The sequence below is a fragment of the Pipistrellus kuhlii genome, unplaced genomic scaffold (genome assembly GCF_014108245.1).
Source record: "Pipistrellus kuhlii isolate mPipKuh1 unplaced genomic scaffold, mPipKuh1.p scaffold_m20_p_72, whole genome shotgun sequence".
NCBI lineage: Eukaryota > Metazoa > Chordata > Mammalia > Chiroptera > Vespertilionidae > Pipistrellus > Pipistrellus kuhlii.
In genome coordinates this window covers 80,001-96,676 of record NW_023425576.1, presented here as the reverse complement: position 1 = coordinate 96,676, position 16,676 = coordinate 80,001, and the positions used below count along the sequence as shown (strand labels likewise).

Below are 16,676 nucleotides of genomic sequence, written 5' to 3'. Positions count from 1 at the left end.
GGTCTGTTTCCAGACATGGGCATGTACATTGGTTGGGGGCACATCCCCAGTAGTGGGTGTGCAGGAGGCGGCTGGTCCATGTTTCTCTCTCATCCGTGTTCCTAGCTTTCCATCCCTTTCCCTTCCTCCCTATAAAAAAATCAATAAAATATATTTTCTAAAAAATAAAAAAATAAAAAATAGACTTTCTTAAATCCCGGTAAGCATGATGGCAAGTGCACATATGTGGATGGATATATGTGCGATTTGATACGGATGCTATTTCGAATAACTGTCTTCAAAACTCCACGTCATATTTTCTAAAGGCGTTAACATCATAGGTATTTTAACGCCTAAAAACGTGGAGTTTAATGCTCGAAAAAGGAGCATTTGCGGGGAGTTTTAGTTCATCATTAATAACTGCATCTATGGGGGGGAAATCCCCGTTATTAATGGATATACCTGCTAACACCACTTTTGCGATGTTATGTCGCCGTCTTGTGGACACAACTGGTATTGCAACATTTAAACTTTTTTTTTTTTTTTTTTTAAGCCATCCCAAAGCCAAACTACAGTAAAGTGACAAGTACAGCACAGAGACGTCTCTTCACGAGCAACCTGAAATCCCCCGTGTGATGCCCTGTGACCCCGCAAACGTTTTTATTTCTTCTTCTTCCAAATAGCACGGGCGATTTCCTGTAAACCAGGGCCTCCTCCTGCACAGCCATCGGAATCGGGTGTTCACACTGATGCGTGTCTGCCGTCCAGTCCTCTGACCAGATGGCCATGTGGCCTGTGTCCCAGGAACGCCCTCGGCAGGCGGCCAGAGAGCCCGCCGACACCCCCTTCCCGGGAGAGGCGCCCTTTGCATGGAGTCTCCACCCCTCCCGGTCCCCCTCCTGGAACCTGTCACAGACTGAGCGCTTTCACACTTTGCTGAAGCGGCAGATACTAATGTCTGGAAACGGGGACCCTCCAGGCTGCAGAGATGCCCCCCGAGAACACAACCAGAACCGGGGAACGTAGCCAAAGGGCCCTGGATCTCCAAACCGCAAGAGAACGGGAGCCCGGCTCCTCCATTGCTCTGGCCTGGACGCCCAGCAGCTGGCTCTTTAAGCTGGCCTCAGCAATTCCTGTTGCTTAGCGACAGGCGCAACGCACGCTGGGAAGTGTAGTGGCAGTGGACCCGGTGTTTGCCCGGAAGTGCGTCACGCGTCAGTCGCGAAGCACGCTGGGAATTGTGGCAGCGCCGCCGCTTTGCATGCCGGGAAGTGCGTCTTGCGTAGCTCGCGTGGCATTCTGGGAAGTGCGGCATGCGTCGGTCGCAAAGCACGCCGGGAAGTGTGGCAGCGTCGACGCATGCGTGCCAGAAGGTGCGTCTTGCGTCGTGTTGCGTGGCATGCTGGGAAGTGTGTCAGGTTTTGGTGGAGAGGTAGACCGGAAGTGCAACTGTTTGGGAGGCGGGACAAGACGGGAGGTGCGTCTCGGCGAGCGCGGGGCACGCCGGGAAGTGTGTCCGGGGCCGCATTGGGGACTGTGCGTCGGGAGGACAGGGCTCCGCGGGCCGGAGGAGGTGGAGGGAGGCGGCGGGATGGCGGAGCCGACGGCGGAGCGGATGGAGCGGGCGGCGCGGGGCACCGAGGCCGTGCGGGGCCGCGAGCCGGGCTGCGGGGTGAGTGCGGGCAGCGGGCGGCCTCTGGGCCCCGCGGTGGGCGGGCTGCGCCGGGCCATCCCGGGCGCGTCTGGCCGGCGGGGCGGGGACCATCCCGCGGGCTCCCGCCCGGCCGGCGGCTTGGGGGCGGGACTGGGGTCGCTCCCGGCCCGGACCCGTGGGCCCGTATTCGGTGCGGCCTCGGGGCGCCGGGGCTCGGTCTGATCCGCTCGAGCGCCGACCCCAGCGCCGAGCGAGCGGCTGATTCTCAGGAAACACGGTGAGCGATGGCGTCAGAGTGGGGACAGGGCACGTGCTGGAGCTTTTCTTCTCTTTAGAGAGAGGGAGAGGATGAGAGAGACATCAATGATGAAAGAATCATGGATCTGCCGCCTCCTGCAGGCCCCCTACCGGAGATGAGCCTACAACCCGGGTCTGTGCCCTGATTTGGAATTGAACCCGAGACCTCCTGGGTTATGGTCTGACGCCAGTCACTGCGCCACACTGGCCTGGCCTAGGTGAACACTTCCTGAACGAATGCTAGCTTTCTGAACCAAGCTACCGGGCAATTCTGCTAATGTGCTGCAGCACCTTTTAATTTCATGAGTACCCGTGGGCTTTTTTTCTCTAATTCACAGGATATAAAATCCCTGTCATCCAGAATCTGGGTGCGACCTTATACCAGTCGATGCCATTGGTTTTCTGACGATGAAATCCGCAAACTGGACGCTTCCCCTGCCGAGGAGGCTGAAGACCCTCCTGGGGAACAAGGGCAGGACACGGTGAGTGTCTGCCGGGCCGGCGGTCTGGTTCCCGGTGTGAACACTGCACGTTTCCTCTTTGGAAAAGGCATTTTCCCGGCCCAGGAGTGCGGAAGCTCGGGGTATTGGTCCGCTTGTTCGCTAGAAGCCGATCAGGAGCCGGAGCGGGAGGACAGGACCAGGGGGCCTCGCTCTGGGGCAGCCGCAGTGGAAGGTCTCAGCGGGGTCCGCTCTCCTCCCACAGGGTGACCTGCACCCGCTGGCGTCGCTCAAGCCGTTGACCTTCCTGAGGGAGGAGACGACCCGGTGACAGTGAGTCCTTTACAGCAACTCCCTGCCCGGCCTCGCCCCGACCAGCCAGTGAGGACAAAGGGGTGCTGAACGGAACTGGAACTGGAAAAGGTTTAACATTTTAAATATCTATTTTTTCTTAAAATTTCACAAGTCTTCTCTTTAGTTTTAGCTGCTCTAGAGAAGGGAAGGGCACCTTTCACACACAGTCCTGCCCAGCACTGTTCGTGACCTGTGGCCGTGCTGTGGCTGACGGGTTCCATTCCAGTGCGACAGCAGCCCCACGGCCAGACCCTGACTGCCTGACTGATGGTGGCCGTCAGTTTCAGGTCTTGGAGACAAGCATAGGGGTGGGGAGAGAGGGGAGAATAAAAAAAGTAATAATAATAAATAAATATATATATATATATATCTCAGCCCTGGCCGGTGTGGTTCAGTGGTTAGAGCGATGCCTATGAGCCAGGAGGTCCCAGTACATTTCCTGGTCAGGGCACATGCCTGAGTTGCAGGCTCCATCCCCATTTGGTAGTGGGTGTGCAGGAGGCAGCCAATCCCTGATTCTCCTCTTTGATGTTTCTCTTCTTCTCCGAAATCAATAAATACGTAATGGTTCTTTAACTACCATTTTTTTCCTGCCAACAGCCTTGTGAGGGGCAGCTGTGTTCCCGACTGAGCCGGGCACCTACTTGGACTCGGAGCTGATCCGATGCGGGCACTGCCACCCCACCTGCAGGACCTGCGTGGGTGAGTGCATGGCCGCACGGGCCTCGGCGTCGTGGGGCCGACAGTCCTGGAACCCGGGTTACCCAGGGGGTGGGTGGCTCCCTGTCTTGGACCTGAGGAAGCCTTAGGACCTCCTGGGTGGCCGTGAGGTTGCGAGGTTTGTGGATCAAATACCAAGATGGGGGTGGGGTTGCTCTTGATAGGCATTGAGGGTGAATTGGGGAAGTTGCAAAGGAGGTACGTGCCCGACTGTCCATCCTTTTATTTATTTTTATTGATATCAGAGGAGGGGAGAGGGAGAGACCTCACCGATGGGAGGGAATCATGGATGGGCTGCCTCCTCCCGGCACTCTGGGGATTGAGCCCACACCCCAGGCATGTGCCCCGACCGGGACTCGATCCTGGAACCTCCTGGAGCGGGGGACCCGGTCCCCATCCAGCCGCGGGAACCTGTCCCCTGAGTGTCCCCCGACAGATGTGACGAAACTGCCTGAGCTGCAGCCGCTGCAAGGCGGGCCTCGCGCAGCTGGGGGCCTCGTGCGTTGCGACCACACCTGCAGCAACGGGGGGCGGGGTGGGACGGGCTGGGACCCCCGTGGCACCTCAAGTCTGACCGACCCCCCTCTTCTCTCTCTTCCTTAGCCGACGAGACCTGCAGATGGTGAAGTCCAACCGGCTGTGTGAGCCCAAGCTCTTCATTCTGCGGTGACGTCCCTTCCAACTACAGCCGCCGCCTCCCCCCCCTCCCCCGGTGCGCCCCACCGGGAACCCCCACGTCCACCAGATCTCCAGGCCAGGCGGAGCGGCAAGCACGTGGCCTCCCCGTCACTTCCCGGCTTCCAGCACCTCCAAGGCCAACCCGCTGGCGTGAGGGGCCGTCCACACGCATGACGAGGGGCCCAGCTGCCCGTGTTCGTCCACCCGGACTGTGAGCGCGACGGCCAGACCTGCGTCCGGCGTGTGGTTCAGCTGCTCCGGCCCTCACCGAGGGGGCCTGTGGACCGAGCCCCGATATTTCCCTGGAAATGCCGCGAAGGGCTCCCGGGACCTAGACTAACCTTTGCCTTAAGCTTGCTCTCCAGCTTGTACGTGTCTGTGGTTTCCGGCCCCCCTCGGGCGGGCCATCATGCATCTGACGTGTGTCGGGGAGCAGGGGGAGCCCTCCACAGGGGTGAATCCATGACACACAGCAATGCAGTGTGAACCCTAAGTTAATAAAGAGTTAACAGCCCAGCGAAGGACTCTCCTGGGCACAGCGATTACACGTGGGTGCTGCTTGGCCAGTGAGGCTGTGGGTGAGCTTCGACCTCTGAACCAGGAGATGACGGGGCTGATTCCTGGTTCCATACCCAGGTTGGGGGATCCATCCCCAGGGAGGAGGAGGCAGCGGATCAATGACTCATGATTAATGTTTCTTCATCTCCCTTCCCCTCTGAGATCAATAACACTGAAAATAGCAAAAACACTAAACCTTTTTAAAGCCCAGCAAGTGAAGTGGCAAGTAAAACCAATTTTGGCCAAAGCCGGTGTGGCTCAGTGGATAGAGCATCTGCTTGTAGACAGGTCCGGGGTTCGATTCTGGTCAAGGGCATGTACTTTGATTGTTTGCACATCCCCAGTGGAGGGTGTGCAAGAGGCAGTTAATCGATGTTTCTCTCTTCTTGATGTTTTTAACTCCCTCTCCCTTCCTCTCTGTAAAAAAAACAATAAAATATATATATTTTTTAAAAAAATATGTCATTGTCTTTATTGAGGGAATCATGAATTGGGCAGCAGCTAGAAGGGGACTCAGGAGGGTTGTAAAAAATGGCAGGTTTTTAGAGGAAGAAAGGTGGGGGCAAAGGAGCTGTTGAAAGAAAAAGGAGCCCTGGCCGGTGTGGCTCAGTGGATAGGGCGTTGGCCCCTGGACTGAAGGGTCCTGGGTTCGATTTGGTGTAAGGCAAGTGCCTGGGTTGCAGACTAGGCCCAGCCCCCTTTTGGCAGGTGCAGGAAGCAACCAGTCCCTCCTTTCCTCTTATCTCTAAAAATCAATAGGAAAATATACTCTGTGGGGATTACCAAGGAAACAGAAAAACAAGAACGGGGGCATTTGAGATCTTGCTCCCCAGTATATGTTAGTGTGGCTCAAATAAACACATAAAATGGGAGAAATAAGGGATTCTCTAAGTGTTTTTGTTTGTTTTAGATGAGAGCCTCTGGAGAAGGGAAGGAGGAGGGTTTTATCACATTGCATCTTCTTCCTGTGGTGGGGACTGTGACCATTACCTTGCTGGCGCCCCATCAGAACTTTCCAAACTGGTTGACTGTTTCTGGAAGAGGTTCAATCAGCAATTAAGTCAGGCACTAAAACGAGCTTGGTATCACGGGGGCCTAGGGTCTCTCTCTTTAAAAATCACATTACTGATTGTCAATTAGCCGTTGAGACAGCTAGGTGTGTTCCCTTCCAAACCTTCTGAAACACACACACACACACACCACACACACACCCGCAGTCACATGTCCAATAGGTTCAGCGAGTCTCAGGTAGTGGGTGCAGGATGTGGTGGGCAGAGGGACGGGCTGTCATGCCTGTCACAGTGACACCAAGCGTGTTGGGGCATCGCAGGGATCGTCCCGCCCAAGAGGCCTGGATCGCGGACGGGAGGAGACACGGCTAATCGCCGGCCCTTCTCAGCCTAGAAGGTGCCGCGGGCGGCGGCGGGAGCGGGCCGAGCGGCTTCCCTACAAGCGTCAACACTGACACGCGTCCCAACCGCGCTGTGCCTGCCACTCTGTGGCTGTGCTGCGACGCCATTGGCTGGAGAGGCCGAAGCCACGCCCCCCGAGCGCACGTAATATATACGTGGGGGCGGGCCTAAAGCCGAAACCCGGAAGTCAACAGCGGCGCCGCGGCCGCCACGGAGCCGGACGGGGAGACGCTGTCGGCGCGTCCGGCTCCGGAATCGGAGGGGCTGCGCCTCCTGCGCGTCACCGGTGAGTCGCCGCGAACCCCGGGGCCCCGGGGCCCCGGGTGGCCGCCGCCATGGGCGGTGCGTGGTCCTCCGCGGCGCGCCTAGCCGGGCCGGGAGGGGCGGGGCCTGGGAGGCCTTTCCCTCCCCGAGCCGCTCTTCCGGCGGCGGCGGCGGCGGCTTCCGGCCGCTTTATTTTTATTTTTATTATTTTTTTTTTATTGAAAAGCAAGCCCCGTCCTTGCGGTCCCTGGGATCCCTGGGCGAGTGCCCGGGTGTGGGAGGCCTCTGCCCGCCCGATCCAGAGGCTCCGCTTCTCTTGATCCCCCGGGAAGCAGTGCTTGTCTTTTCTGTTTCTCACAAACTTCTTTCCTTTGTTTTGTTTTTGCTCGCAGTGCGCCCCCTGCTGGCCGCATCCTCTCACTGGCGGTCTCTCCGAAGCTCTCCGCCCGCCTGAGGGCCTCCGGGCAGAGGCGGCCGGCCCGGCGGCAGCTGCTGTGGGTTAGTACCTGGTTCCGACAGCAGATGACGCTGCGGTCGATGGAGAGTAAGGAGCACCGGGTGCGAATCAGCGTATTAGGAGGGGAGGGGAGAGGGCGGGAACCACTTTACAAACGAACGGAACGTGCGATCGGGTTTCCCAGGGCTAAGAGGTGTTTCCTGGAGGAGGATTAGGTTGGAAACGTCACTCACAGGCCTGCCTGTTAACCCTCAGGCCTGGAGGGAGGGAGGATGGAGAAACCCAGGTGTGGGTTGGTTAGGTCCTCCTAACACTCTGTTCTGATTGGTTTTCACAATCCTTGCCTCTGAAAGGGTGGCCTTCTCGCCCATCAGACCGGATGCTACCGTTTCCATAGCAGCAGCATCAAACACACGTGGTCCTGCATTGGAGTCACCATGGTTACCCAGGTTGGGGGGGTGGGGAAGAGCAGATGTCCTAAAACTCCTCAAGCCTGCCTCTCCTTCCCCGTGGGCCGTGGGCCTGCACGCCCAGTCAGCCTCTTGGCTTGTTGGCTGTATGGGCAACAAGAAATGACAAAGTCCGCCGAAACCGGTGTGGCTCAGTGGATAGAGCGTCGGCCTGTGGAGTCACCATGGTTACCCAGGTTGGGGGGGTGGGGAAGAGCAGATGTCCTAAAACTCCTCAAGCCTGCCTCTCCTTCCCCGTGGGCCGTGGGCCTGCACGCCCAGTCAGCCTCTTGGCTTGTTGGCTGTATGGGCAACAAGAAATGACAAAGTCCGCCGAAACCGGTGTGGCTCAGTGGATAGAGCGTCGGCCTGTGGACTGAAAGGTCCCAGGTTCCATTCCAGTCAAGGGCATGTACCTTGGTTGCAGGCATATCCCCAGTCGAGGGTGTGCAGGAGGCAGCTGATCAATGATTCTCTCTCATCATCGATATTTCTAACTCTCTATCCCACTCTCTCTTCCTCTCTGTAAAAAAATCAATAAAATATATATTAAAAAAAAAGAAAAAAGAAATTACAAAGTCCAAGTGTAAATCTTTCAAGCAGGCTGAGAGTGGTGAAACAGCCCCAAGCACCCACCACAGCCACACACCCCCCCCACCAGGAACCCTGCAGGGAAAGGTGTATGCTATGGCCTATCAATTTGGGGCAGGAAAATGTCGGTTAAATAAAGGACACTTGGTTGATTTTATTCTAAGCTGACTCAACAGTTAGCAACGTCCCTGTAATCATACCTCCCTCTCTCCAAAGTGGAAGTATCCTTTTGATGCCTTTTATTTTTATTTTAAATCTCTTGATTTCAGAGAGAGGGATGGATAGAAACTTCAATGATGAGAATCATTGATCAGGCCCCTTACCTGTTTGGCTCAGTGGATAGAGCGTCAGCCTGAGGACTGAAGGGTCCCAGGTTCCATTCCGGTCAAGGGCATGTACCTTGGTTGCAGGCACATTCCCAGCAGAGGGCGTGCAGGAGGCAGCTGATCGATGTTTCTCTGTGATGGATGTTTCTAACTATCCCTTTCCCTCTCTGAAAAATCAGTACTGTATATTTTTTAAAATAATCATTAATCAGCTGTATCCTGCATGCCCCTCCCTCTGGGGATGGAGCCTGCAACCCAGGCAAGTGCCCTTGACTAGAATCGAACCCAGGACCCTTCAGTCCACAGGCCAATGCTCTATCCATTGAGCCAAACCGGCTAGGGTTTGTTTCCTTTATTAAGTTTCACTCATCCCTGCCATCCCCCCCCCCACACACACACATACACCCACACCCCTACATCCCACTTGATCATGACACTTGACCCGTGTTTTCTGTGGATTCATTCAGCTAAGGGGCCTTGTTCCTATGCTGTCTATAGGTAGTGATGTTCACCTGCCTGTCCTCTAAGCGGTCATGATGGAAATATAGACCTTCTCATGCTGGCAGGAGGGGTTTTTCTTTTCTGTGAAACCATGATAAAAAAAATACCTGAAGATTGCCAAAACTGGTTTGGCTCAGTGGTAGAGCGTCGGTCTGCGGACTGAAGGGTCCCAGGTTCGATTCCGGTCAATGGCATGTACCTTGGTTGCGGGCACATCCCCGGTAGGGGGTGTACAAGAGGCAGCTGGTCGATGATGCTCTCTCATCGACGTTACTAGCTCTCTATCTCTCCCCCTTCCTTTATGTAAAAAATCAATAAAATATATATATTTTTAAAAATACCTGAGGATTGCCCTAGGGGATTTGGCTCAATGGATAGAGTGTTGGCCTTCGGACCGAAGGGTCCCAGGTGTGATTCCGGCCAAGGGCACATTCCTGGGTTGAGGGCTCGATCAGTGATTCTCATATTGATGCAGCCAGTGATTCTCATCATTGATGTTTAAAAAAAATAATACACACACACACACACACACACATATATATATAAATATATATATATATACACACACACACACATATATATATATAATTTTTTTTACTGCTTTTTTACAGAGAGAAATAGTTAAAAACATCAATCACCTGCCTTCTGCACACCCCCTACTGGGGATATGCCCACAACCAAGGTACATGCCCCTGGCTCAGGTCAGGGCTCTCAGCATTGATGTTTCCCTCTCTTCCTCCCTCTCCCTTCCTCTCTAAAATGAATAAAATGTATTAAAAAAAAATACCTGAGGATCTCGAGCTTTCTGGTGTCAACCTGGACTCACTTGCCAGTGGTCATGACGAAGACGTGATCTTTCCGGGCTGTCTTCTGGAATTCTGGTCAACCTGGGCGCTGGGTGCCGGGAGGTATCCCGGCTGTGGACTGACAGCCGAGCGGCCCGTCATAGCACTTGCATCTCAGGGCTGAGCCCTCCAGGTGTCTCTGAATTTGCAGTTGGGGGGGAGGAGGGCAGAAGTCGGCATCTCTGGGAGTTTCCGGCGCCGTGGGGCAGCCCCCTCCCCCGGAATCAGCCAGAACAGACGCAGAGGGGTCTTTGGAACCGTGTGGACTCCGGAGTTTCCGTGGCACACAGGTGCTTACCTTCCCCATTCTTCTCTCCCCGCAGCCCCCGAGGGACGTTGTGAGAAGGCAGGAGGCTCGAGCGGCCGCACCTGGAGGTGCAGGAAGAAGTAAACGCCCAAGGAGAAAGAAGGGCACAAGGAGAAACCAGGAAAGGTAGAGCTGCTCCCCACTCAGCACAGGCGGGGAAACACTGAGCACGGGGGCCAGTCCTGCATCCGGCAACGCTCTCCTTGTGCGATTTGTTCGGGGGAAGGGGGCGCAGGAGGAGGGCTTTGAGAAATGTCTTGGGCTTAGGTTTTTGCTTGTGAGTGGCTCTCCCGGCAGCATTTCAGCCACCGTGTGCGCGTGGCGGCTGTCATGTGTCACGACAAGAGGACACATTCCATGTCAAGCTGTGGGTCTCACATGGCCCGGCGTGCCGGGCGTCTCTTTAGGGGACGGGAGGAGAGAGCAGGGACAGGCTGTTGGGTTTCGCCCAGGGCTGAAATGGCGTTTTGAAAGATTTGTCGGGGGCCCTAGGGGAGGGGAAAGGAAGAACCGAGGATGGAGGATGAGCTGTGAGCCAGTCTGTCCCGGCGAAAGGAAATGCAGACTGACCTGCCTCTTCCTTCCAGCGCGGAGGCTCCACCCGGCTCGGCTGGAACCCGGAACGAGGCTGCCCGGGTGCCGGTAACCCACCAGTTGGCCCTAGCCCTTTTCTGGGACTAATTTCTTGAAGCATAAACTAGGTCAAAAAGAAACCATGGTGGGTGAAGGGGGTCCTCAGGGCTTACAGACTTGGAGAAGGCAGGCTGTGGTATCTATCGCAGGCAGGCGTTAGGCAAGTAGGGAAAAGCAAAAAGAACCAAAAGACAATTCCTGGAAGATTTCTCCCCCAATAGGAAATCGCACTAGGAGAGCATCAGACCCCTTTGGAGGCAGAGGGTGTCGAGGGCCTGTGACCCCGTGGCTGCGAACTTTAGAAGCCTGGTGCCAGGGCGGGCGGTGACTGCAGTGGGGTGGTGGGGCAGGGGCACCCGCCCAGGTGGGGGTGCTGGTTGCTTTTATTTGCTCCCCGAGCACCGTGCTTCCACCTGATGCTCGCCCCCCTGCCAGTGCCGGCTGCCGGCTGCCGGCCCCGAAGCTCCCGAGGGTTTCTCCCCTGCTCCTGCTCCAGTTCCTGCCGGGCAATTGGGGCAGTAGCTGCCACTCGCACCCGTTGCTGGTGGCCCCAATCGCTCGGCGCTGTGCCGGTGGGAGTGGGGCTGCCAGCGGACGGGCCTGGGGGGTGACCTTGCAGCCCTCAGTTCCTTTCAAGGTGAATGAGGTGGTGTATTTGGCCCCTAGTGAAACTTTTTAAAGTGTAAAGCCCTTGCTGGGGTCGACCAGATGGCCCAGCGAAATTTGGCCGCCAGAACGGGGGAAGCGTCCGGGGGTGCTGGGTGGCCCAGAGCTCTCCTGAGCCCCGTTTTTTTGGGGAAAAAGGCCGGCTCCGGGGTTAGATGTCCCACCGCCGCACGAGGTCGACCTGCAGGCCCCAATGCAGCCAACACGGAGGTTCCAAAGTGACATCTATTCTCGAAGGGATTTTTTTTCTTAGAGAAGCCAGTCAGTCCACGCAAAAGCGGCCCCCAACTGCACGCACACACGCCCCGGGCCTCCCGGGGACGTCCATCCGTGCTGTGGGGAGGTCGCAGTTGGTCACAAATATTATTTCTGACCTCCAGGCCCGTTTCTGCTCTTCCCACTGGGCGTGCGTACATGCAGAAACGTGCCTGGAGGTCAGAAATGCCGTTTGTGACAACTGTGACCTCCCCACAGCACGGACGGACGTCCCCAGGAGGCCCGGGGCGTGTGTGCGTGCAGTTGGGGGGTCGCTTTTGCGTGGACTGACTGGCATTTCTGGAAAAAAAAAAAAAAATATCCCTCCGCGATTAGATGTCACTTTGAGCCTCCGTGTTGGCTGCATTGGGCCTGCTGGTCGACCTCATGCGGCGGAGGGATATCTAACCCCGGGGCCGGCCTTTTTTTCCCCCCTGCAAAACGGGGCTCGGGAGAGCTCTGGGCCACCCAGCACCCCCGGACGCTTCCCCCGTTCTGGCGGCCAAATTTTCGCTGGGCCATCTGGTCGACCCGAAAAAAAAAAAAAAAAAAATTTTTTTTTTTAGGCCATCTGGTCGACCTAATTTCGCTGGGCCATCTGGTCGACCTAATTTTTTTGGGCCATCTGATCAACCTCAAAAAAAATTTTTTTTGGGGGGGGGGGGCCATCTGGTCGACCCCAGCAAGCCAACCCCTTTCCCCCCTCACACGCTGCTTGGAGGAAGGGAGAAGGTGAAATGTGGGATACAGCACCCACAAGGGAAAACCTAGAGGCCAAGCCTGAAGCTGAGCCCCGAGAGGGAGACACAAGCCTCCCTCCCCTTTCAAGGATTTTCTAACGCCACCATCCAGCCTTTACAAGAAGCCTCTTCCGTGGGGAAGAGGTAAGGACCAAAACCCCTGCAACTTTCTGCCCCTCCCTCTCCCGGATAGGCGCCCGGGGAAAGGGGAAACACTTGCCCAAAACAGCCTGGGGGCTATTAGTTACAAACCTGCCCTTGTGGACCCCAACTAGCAAAATAAAGTCCACCGAACGAATCGCAACCCTTTGTGGGCGTTTTTCACTCGATACGCCCCTTTCACACACTGGAAACACGATCAAAAGCTCAGCGAGCTGGGCCCCCCTCAAGCCTCCCAATTTCAGCTCACTTACCGCTGCACTGAGGAAGGCTCCCCAGGGCAAACATCAGGGCAAAGCGGGCAAACTAGCACACCCCTGGCCAGCAAGAGCAGCCACCACACACTGGGCCCAACCTCCAGCGCCACAAGAACCAGTCTGGGGAGCCCAGGGAGAGGCCCACCTGAGCGCCTAAGGGCATCACAGAACTCCCGGGGTGAGAACCGCACTCCCCCCTTCGGGCACCGGAGCCCGCAAAGCAGCCCGAGGAGGGGCCTGCAAAGTGGGGCCAACCAAGCACATTTGACCGAGGCGTAGGTCACACACACGGGTAAGAACCGCACTCACCGCCTTTGGGCGCCGGAGCCCAGACACGGCACCGCGGCCGAGGGGGAGCGTCTTGCACGGCCGCAACCCGGAGAACGACCGTGTCGACTACACAGCAAAGGCGCCCACCCTGCTCCGCGCGGGGAGCCCTCCGGAACGCGACAAGCGGAAGGCGGTGCGTGAGCCTTCCCACGCCTTTCTCCCGCGCGAGAGTGGGCGGCAGCCCGAGGAAGAGGTTGAAGACACCTGCAGTGTAAGCCGGGCAGGTGGAGCTTGCTAAGCCGCACCAGGTGTCCGCATGGGGTGAGGACGATACCGCGCGTCAGGGCTCCGGGAGCGCGAATGAATGCCGGGCCCCGCGTGGGCCTGCTCGGGGGGGGAAGAGTCGGGTGGTGGACCAGTTTTAAGACCGAACCCTGCGCCCAGGGAGCCAACCAATTCGTCTGCGATTCACTATAGGGAGCTCGCCACTTTCTCCCTCAGGGCGGAGAAGCCCGATTCCCGGCTCTGCAGCTGGTGGCAGGGCTGAACCACACATCACTGTGTCCACAAGACCCCACACCAGGCCCCACTTTTTAGTGACCCGGCTGGGTTATGGGCTAACGTCCCCTTCTTCCCTGGCTGTCTCTGGTGAGGAGCCCTCCTGGTCCAGCCTCGCACGCTTGGGTCGGGAACTGGTTAAAAGCAAAGGCCCCATCTCACGGTAAGACACAAACTTCCAGTGCACCTAAGCACCGAGACAAGCAGCGGCCCCTGAGTGCCCCGGCCCCCCTCAGGCACTGGGCCCAGTCAGTCCCTCACACCTCCAGGCCATCTCAATCCAAGGGAAATTCCATCAAGGAGCCTCCATAGGACCGCACACGCTGAGTATACACCGTGGTCCGGCCCCCACACCTCGGTAGCAAGTCGCAGGAAAGCCTGATAGAAAAGCTAGGAAGCAAGCAGGCAGACCCACGGGTCTGGGCCCAACGCGGCCCCCGCGGCTGGGTGAGCCTCCTACAGCTCCTGTGGACGGGCACACAATGAGCTTTTCCACAAGCAAATGAGCAGACAAAATGGTCGGAGGCACCCGAGCCCCCGCGGCCGGGCCCAGTGGCGCTCTCCACGGGCATGCAAGCTTACCGGTCAGCGCCCCCCCACCACAGCAAGGTGGGCCCTCTGGCACCCCCCCATGAGCCAGCAGGAAGACCCGCGGGGCCAGCACCCAACACGGCCTTCGAGACCTTTTGTGGGCCCTCTGGTGCTCCTATTACGGGGCCCTTGGGCACTTCCACGATCAAGTAGACAGACCCGCGGGTTGGGGCCCAACTCGGCCCTCATGGCCAGTGGACCCTCTGCGGCTCCTGTGGCCAGGCCCTCGGGGCTTCCACGAGCGAGCAAAGCAAGCAGGCAGACCCACAGGGTCAGCACCCAACGCGACCCTCCGCGGCTCCTGTGGACGGGGCCCTCAAGCACATTTTCCGCGAGTGAGCAGAGCGAACACACACAGGTCAGGGCCCAACACGGCCCTCTTTGGTCAGTGTAGCCCCTACGGCTTCCTGTGGACCGGGCCCTCTGGCACTTCCCCGACCGAGGATAGCGAGCAGGCAGACCCACGAGGTCGGCACCCCCACGGCCGAGTGGGCTCCTGCGGTCGGACCGGCCCTGGGTGCTCCCACCAGTGGGCCAGCCCTGAGGGTAAGCAGCTCCCGCGGGCGGACCCCCCAGCCGCCCCCCGGGGCACTCACAGCTCAGCCAGGAATCGCTTTGAGGCACACACCTCCCTGTATATCTGGTGGTACAATCTCCCAAGAACTGGGTGGAATTTTGAAACGGAGAGAACACCGGGAGCAATCGGATATGGCCTCCGGGTTCCTGGAACTCTGCCTCGGGCACCAAAGATCAAGTTTTAGCCCTTATATATCTTGCTCTGGAGACTATAGAAAGGTGGACCGCCCGAGGCTTCTTTGACGGGCCCCACAGGAGCTCCCAGAGCGAGCGAGCAGACAGACCCACGGGTCAGCGGCTACCACGGCCCCCGCGGCCGGGTGAGCCTCCTACGGCTCCCGTGGACGGGCCCACAAGGAGCTTCCACAAGCGAGTGAGCAGAGGGACTGGAGGCACCCCCGGCCGGGCGAGCCTCCCGTGGCTCCCGCGGACCAAGCCCCGCGGGCGCTCCCACAACAGCATCCCCACAGCCGGGTGGGGACCTCAGCGGCTCCTGCGGACAGGGGCCCCTCGGGCGCTTCCACGAGCGCGCAGGCAGACACCCAACTCGGCCCGGCCCCCACGGCCTTGTGGGTTCTGCGGCTCCTTGGACGCGGCCCTCGGGCACTTCCACGAGCGAGCAGGCAGACCCGCGGGCCGGCACCCAACTCGGCCCCCACGGCAGACCGAGCAGGCAGACCCGCGGGCCGGCACCCAACTCGGCCCCCACGGCAGACCGAGCAGGCAGACCCGCGGGCCGGCACCCAACTCGGCCCCCACGGCAGACCGAGCAGGCAGACCCACGGGCCGGCACCCAACTCGGCCTCCACGGCAGACCGAGCAGGCAGACCCGCGGGCCGGCACCCAACTCGGCCCCCACGGCCTTGTGGGCTCTGCGGCTCCTTGGACGGGGCCCTCGGGCGCTTCCACGACCGAGCAGGCAGACCCGCGGGCCAGCACCCAACTCGGCCCCCACGGCAGACCGAGCAGGCAGACCCGCGGGCCGGCACCCAACTCGGCCCCCACGGCAGACCGAGCAGGCAGACCCGCGAGGTCGGAGGCCCCCCACGGCCGGGTGGGCTCCTGCAGCTCCTGCGGACCGGCCCTTGGGTGCTCCCAGGAGCGGGGCGAGCCCCGGGGGTAAGCAGCGCCCGCGGCGGACCCCGGCGGTGCCGGCCCCGGCCGCCCCCCCGGGGCACTCACAGCTCAGCCAGGAATCGCCCTGAGGCACACACTTTTCTATATATCTGGTGGTACAATCTCCCAAGAACTAGATGAATTTTTGAAGCTGAGCCTAACCGGGGGCAATCTGATATCGCCTCCGGGTTCCTGGAACTCTGCCTCGGGCACCGAGATCAAATTGTAGCCCTTCCCTTGCTCCGGAGCTATAGAAAAGCAACCACAAGGTAGCGACTGCTAATGGGATACAAGTCAAACAAAGATGCATTTGAAGGGCGGGGGCGGGGGCGGGGGCGGGGGCGGGGTCAAGAGAGCACCGCTGCCCCCCAAGACCCCCAAATTCATCTCGTTCACCTCGGAGCGTCTCCTGTCCGGCTCTGAACAGGTAGAAAGTATCCAGCAAGGCCCAAGGCGACCAGCAGAGACCTCCAGGCTGGCATGGCGGGGCCCTGGCCGCAGAAGGCGCATTTGGAATTTTTTTTTTTTTTCAGGAAACTGCTGGGAGGGGGACAGACTCCCCATGCGACTGCCCGACACCCCAGGGGCACATGGGAACTCCCAGGACAGGCGAGCACGTGCTCCGGGAGGACTTAGCTGCCCCCGGGCGGGGACTGACGGCCAAGCCAAAGCTTTGCAAGTCCTCAAGGGACTGCCATGGCCGGGGCGGGTTGTAGTCTACAACTGAAACCGGGTTCTAACACGGAAAACACGGTCTGATCGTCTTCATTTTTGTCTCCGCCTGTTTTTGTTCTTTGTGCTTTGCCTTTAGGGATCTAACAGCCGGCCTCCCTGCCCGCAGACCGGCAGGCCCAGCCAGATCACACTTGTCCCAGAGCCACACGGGTGCAAAAGCCACTAACCCAACAGGGGGCCCAGTGTGCCCGGACCCCGTCCTTGGGGACAGTGTTCACAGGCGAGGGGTGCGCGCTGATTTGTGCTTGGCGGGGAGCTAGATGCCACCCAATCAGACCTGCCAACCTT

At 58.5% G+C, this 16,676-nt stretch overlaps 1 protein-coding gene, 1 long non-coding RNA gene and 1 other non-coding gene across 6 annotated transcripts; all 3 read left to right on the top strand.

Annotated features, from left to right (window-relative positions):
* The first annotated feature begins 313 nt into the window (after positions 1 to 313).
* LOC123651719 lies at positions 314 to 5,048 on the top strand. 4 transcript variants are annotated; one of them, XR_006740584.1, is made up of 5 exons: positions 1,206 to 1,651; positions 2,269 to 2,412; positions 2,636 to 2,793; positions 3,325 to 3,426; positions 4,048 to 5,048. XR_006740584.1 is itself a non-coding variant. In XM_045576029.1 (4 exons), the coding sequence occupies exons 1-3, from the start codon at positions 1,241 to 1,243 to the stop codon at positions 2,699 to 2,701; spliced, it is 621 nt and encodes a 206-aa protein (XP_045431985.1). In that variant the 5' UTR covers positions 1,203 to 1,240; the 3' UTR covers positions 2,702 to 2,793; positions 4,048 to 5,048. The 4 variants fall into 4 exon arrangements, 3 of the variants coding, with proteins under 3 accessions (XP_045431986.1, XP_045431985.1, XP_045431984.1); XM_045576029.1 differs by lacking the exon at positions 3,325 to 3,426 and having other exon boundaries at positions 1,203 to 1,651; XM_045576028.1 differs by lacking the exon at positions 4,048 to 5,048 and having other exon boundaries at positions 1,205 to 1,651; positions 3,325 to 4,037.
* LOC118710320 lies at positions 2,899 to 3,026 on the top strand. The gene has a single exon (XR_004985378.1). It is a non-coding gene; the product is annotated as a small nucleolar RNA SNORA54 (small nucleolar RNA).
* Positions 5,049 to 5,528: 480 nt separating the features above from the next.
* Positions 5,529 to 11,132, top strand: LOC123651718. The gene is made up of 3 exons (XR_006740583.1): positions 5,529 to 6,378; positions 6,749 to 6,854; positions 9,849 to 11,132. It is a non-coding gene; the product is annotated as an uncharacterized LOC123651718 (long non-coding RNA).
* Positions 11,133 to 16,676: the final 5,544 nt, after the last annotated feature.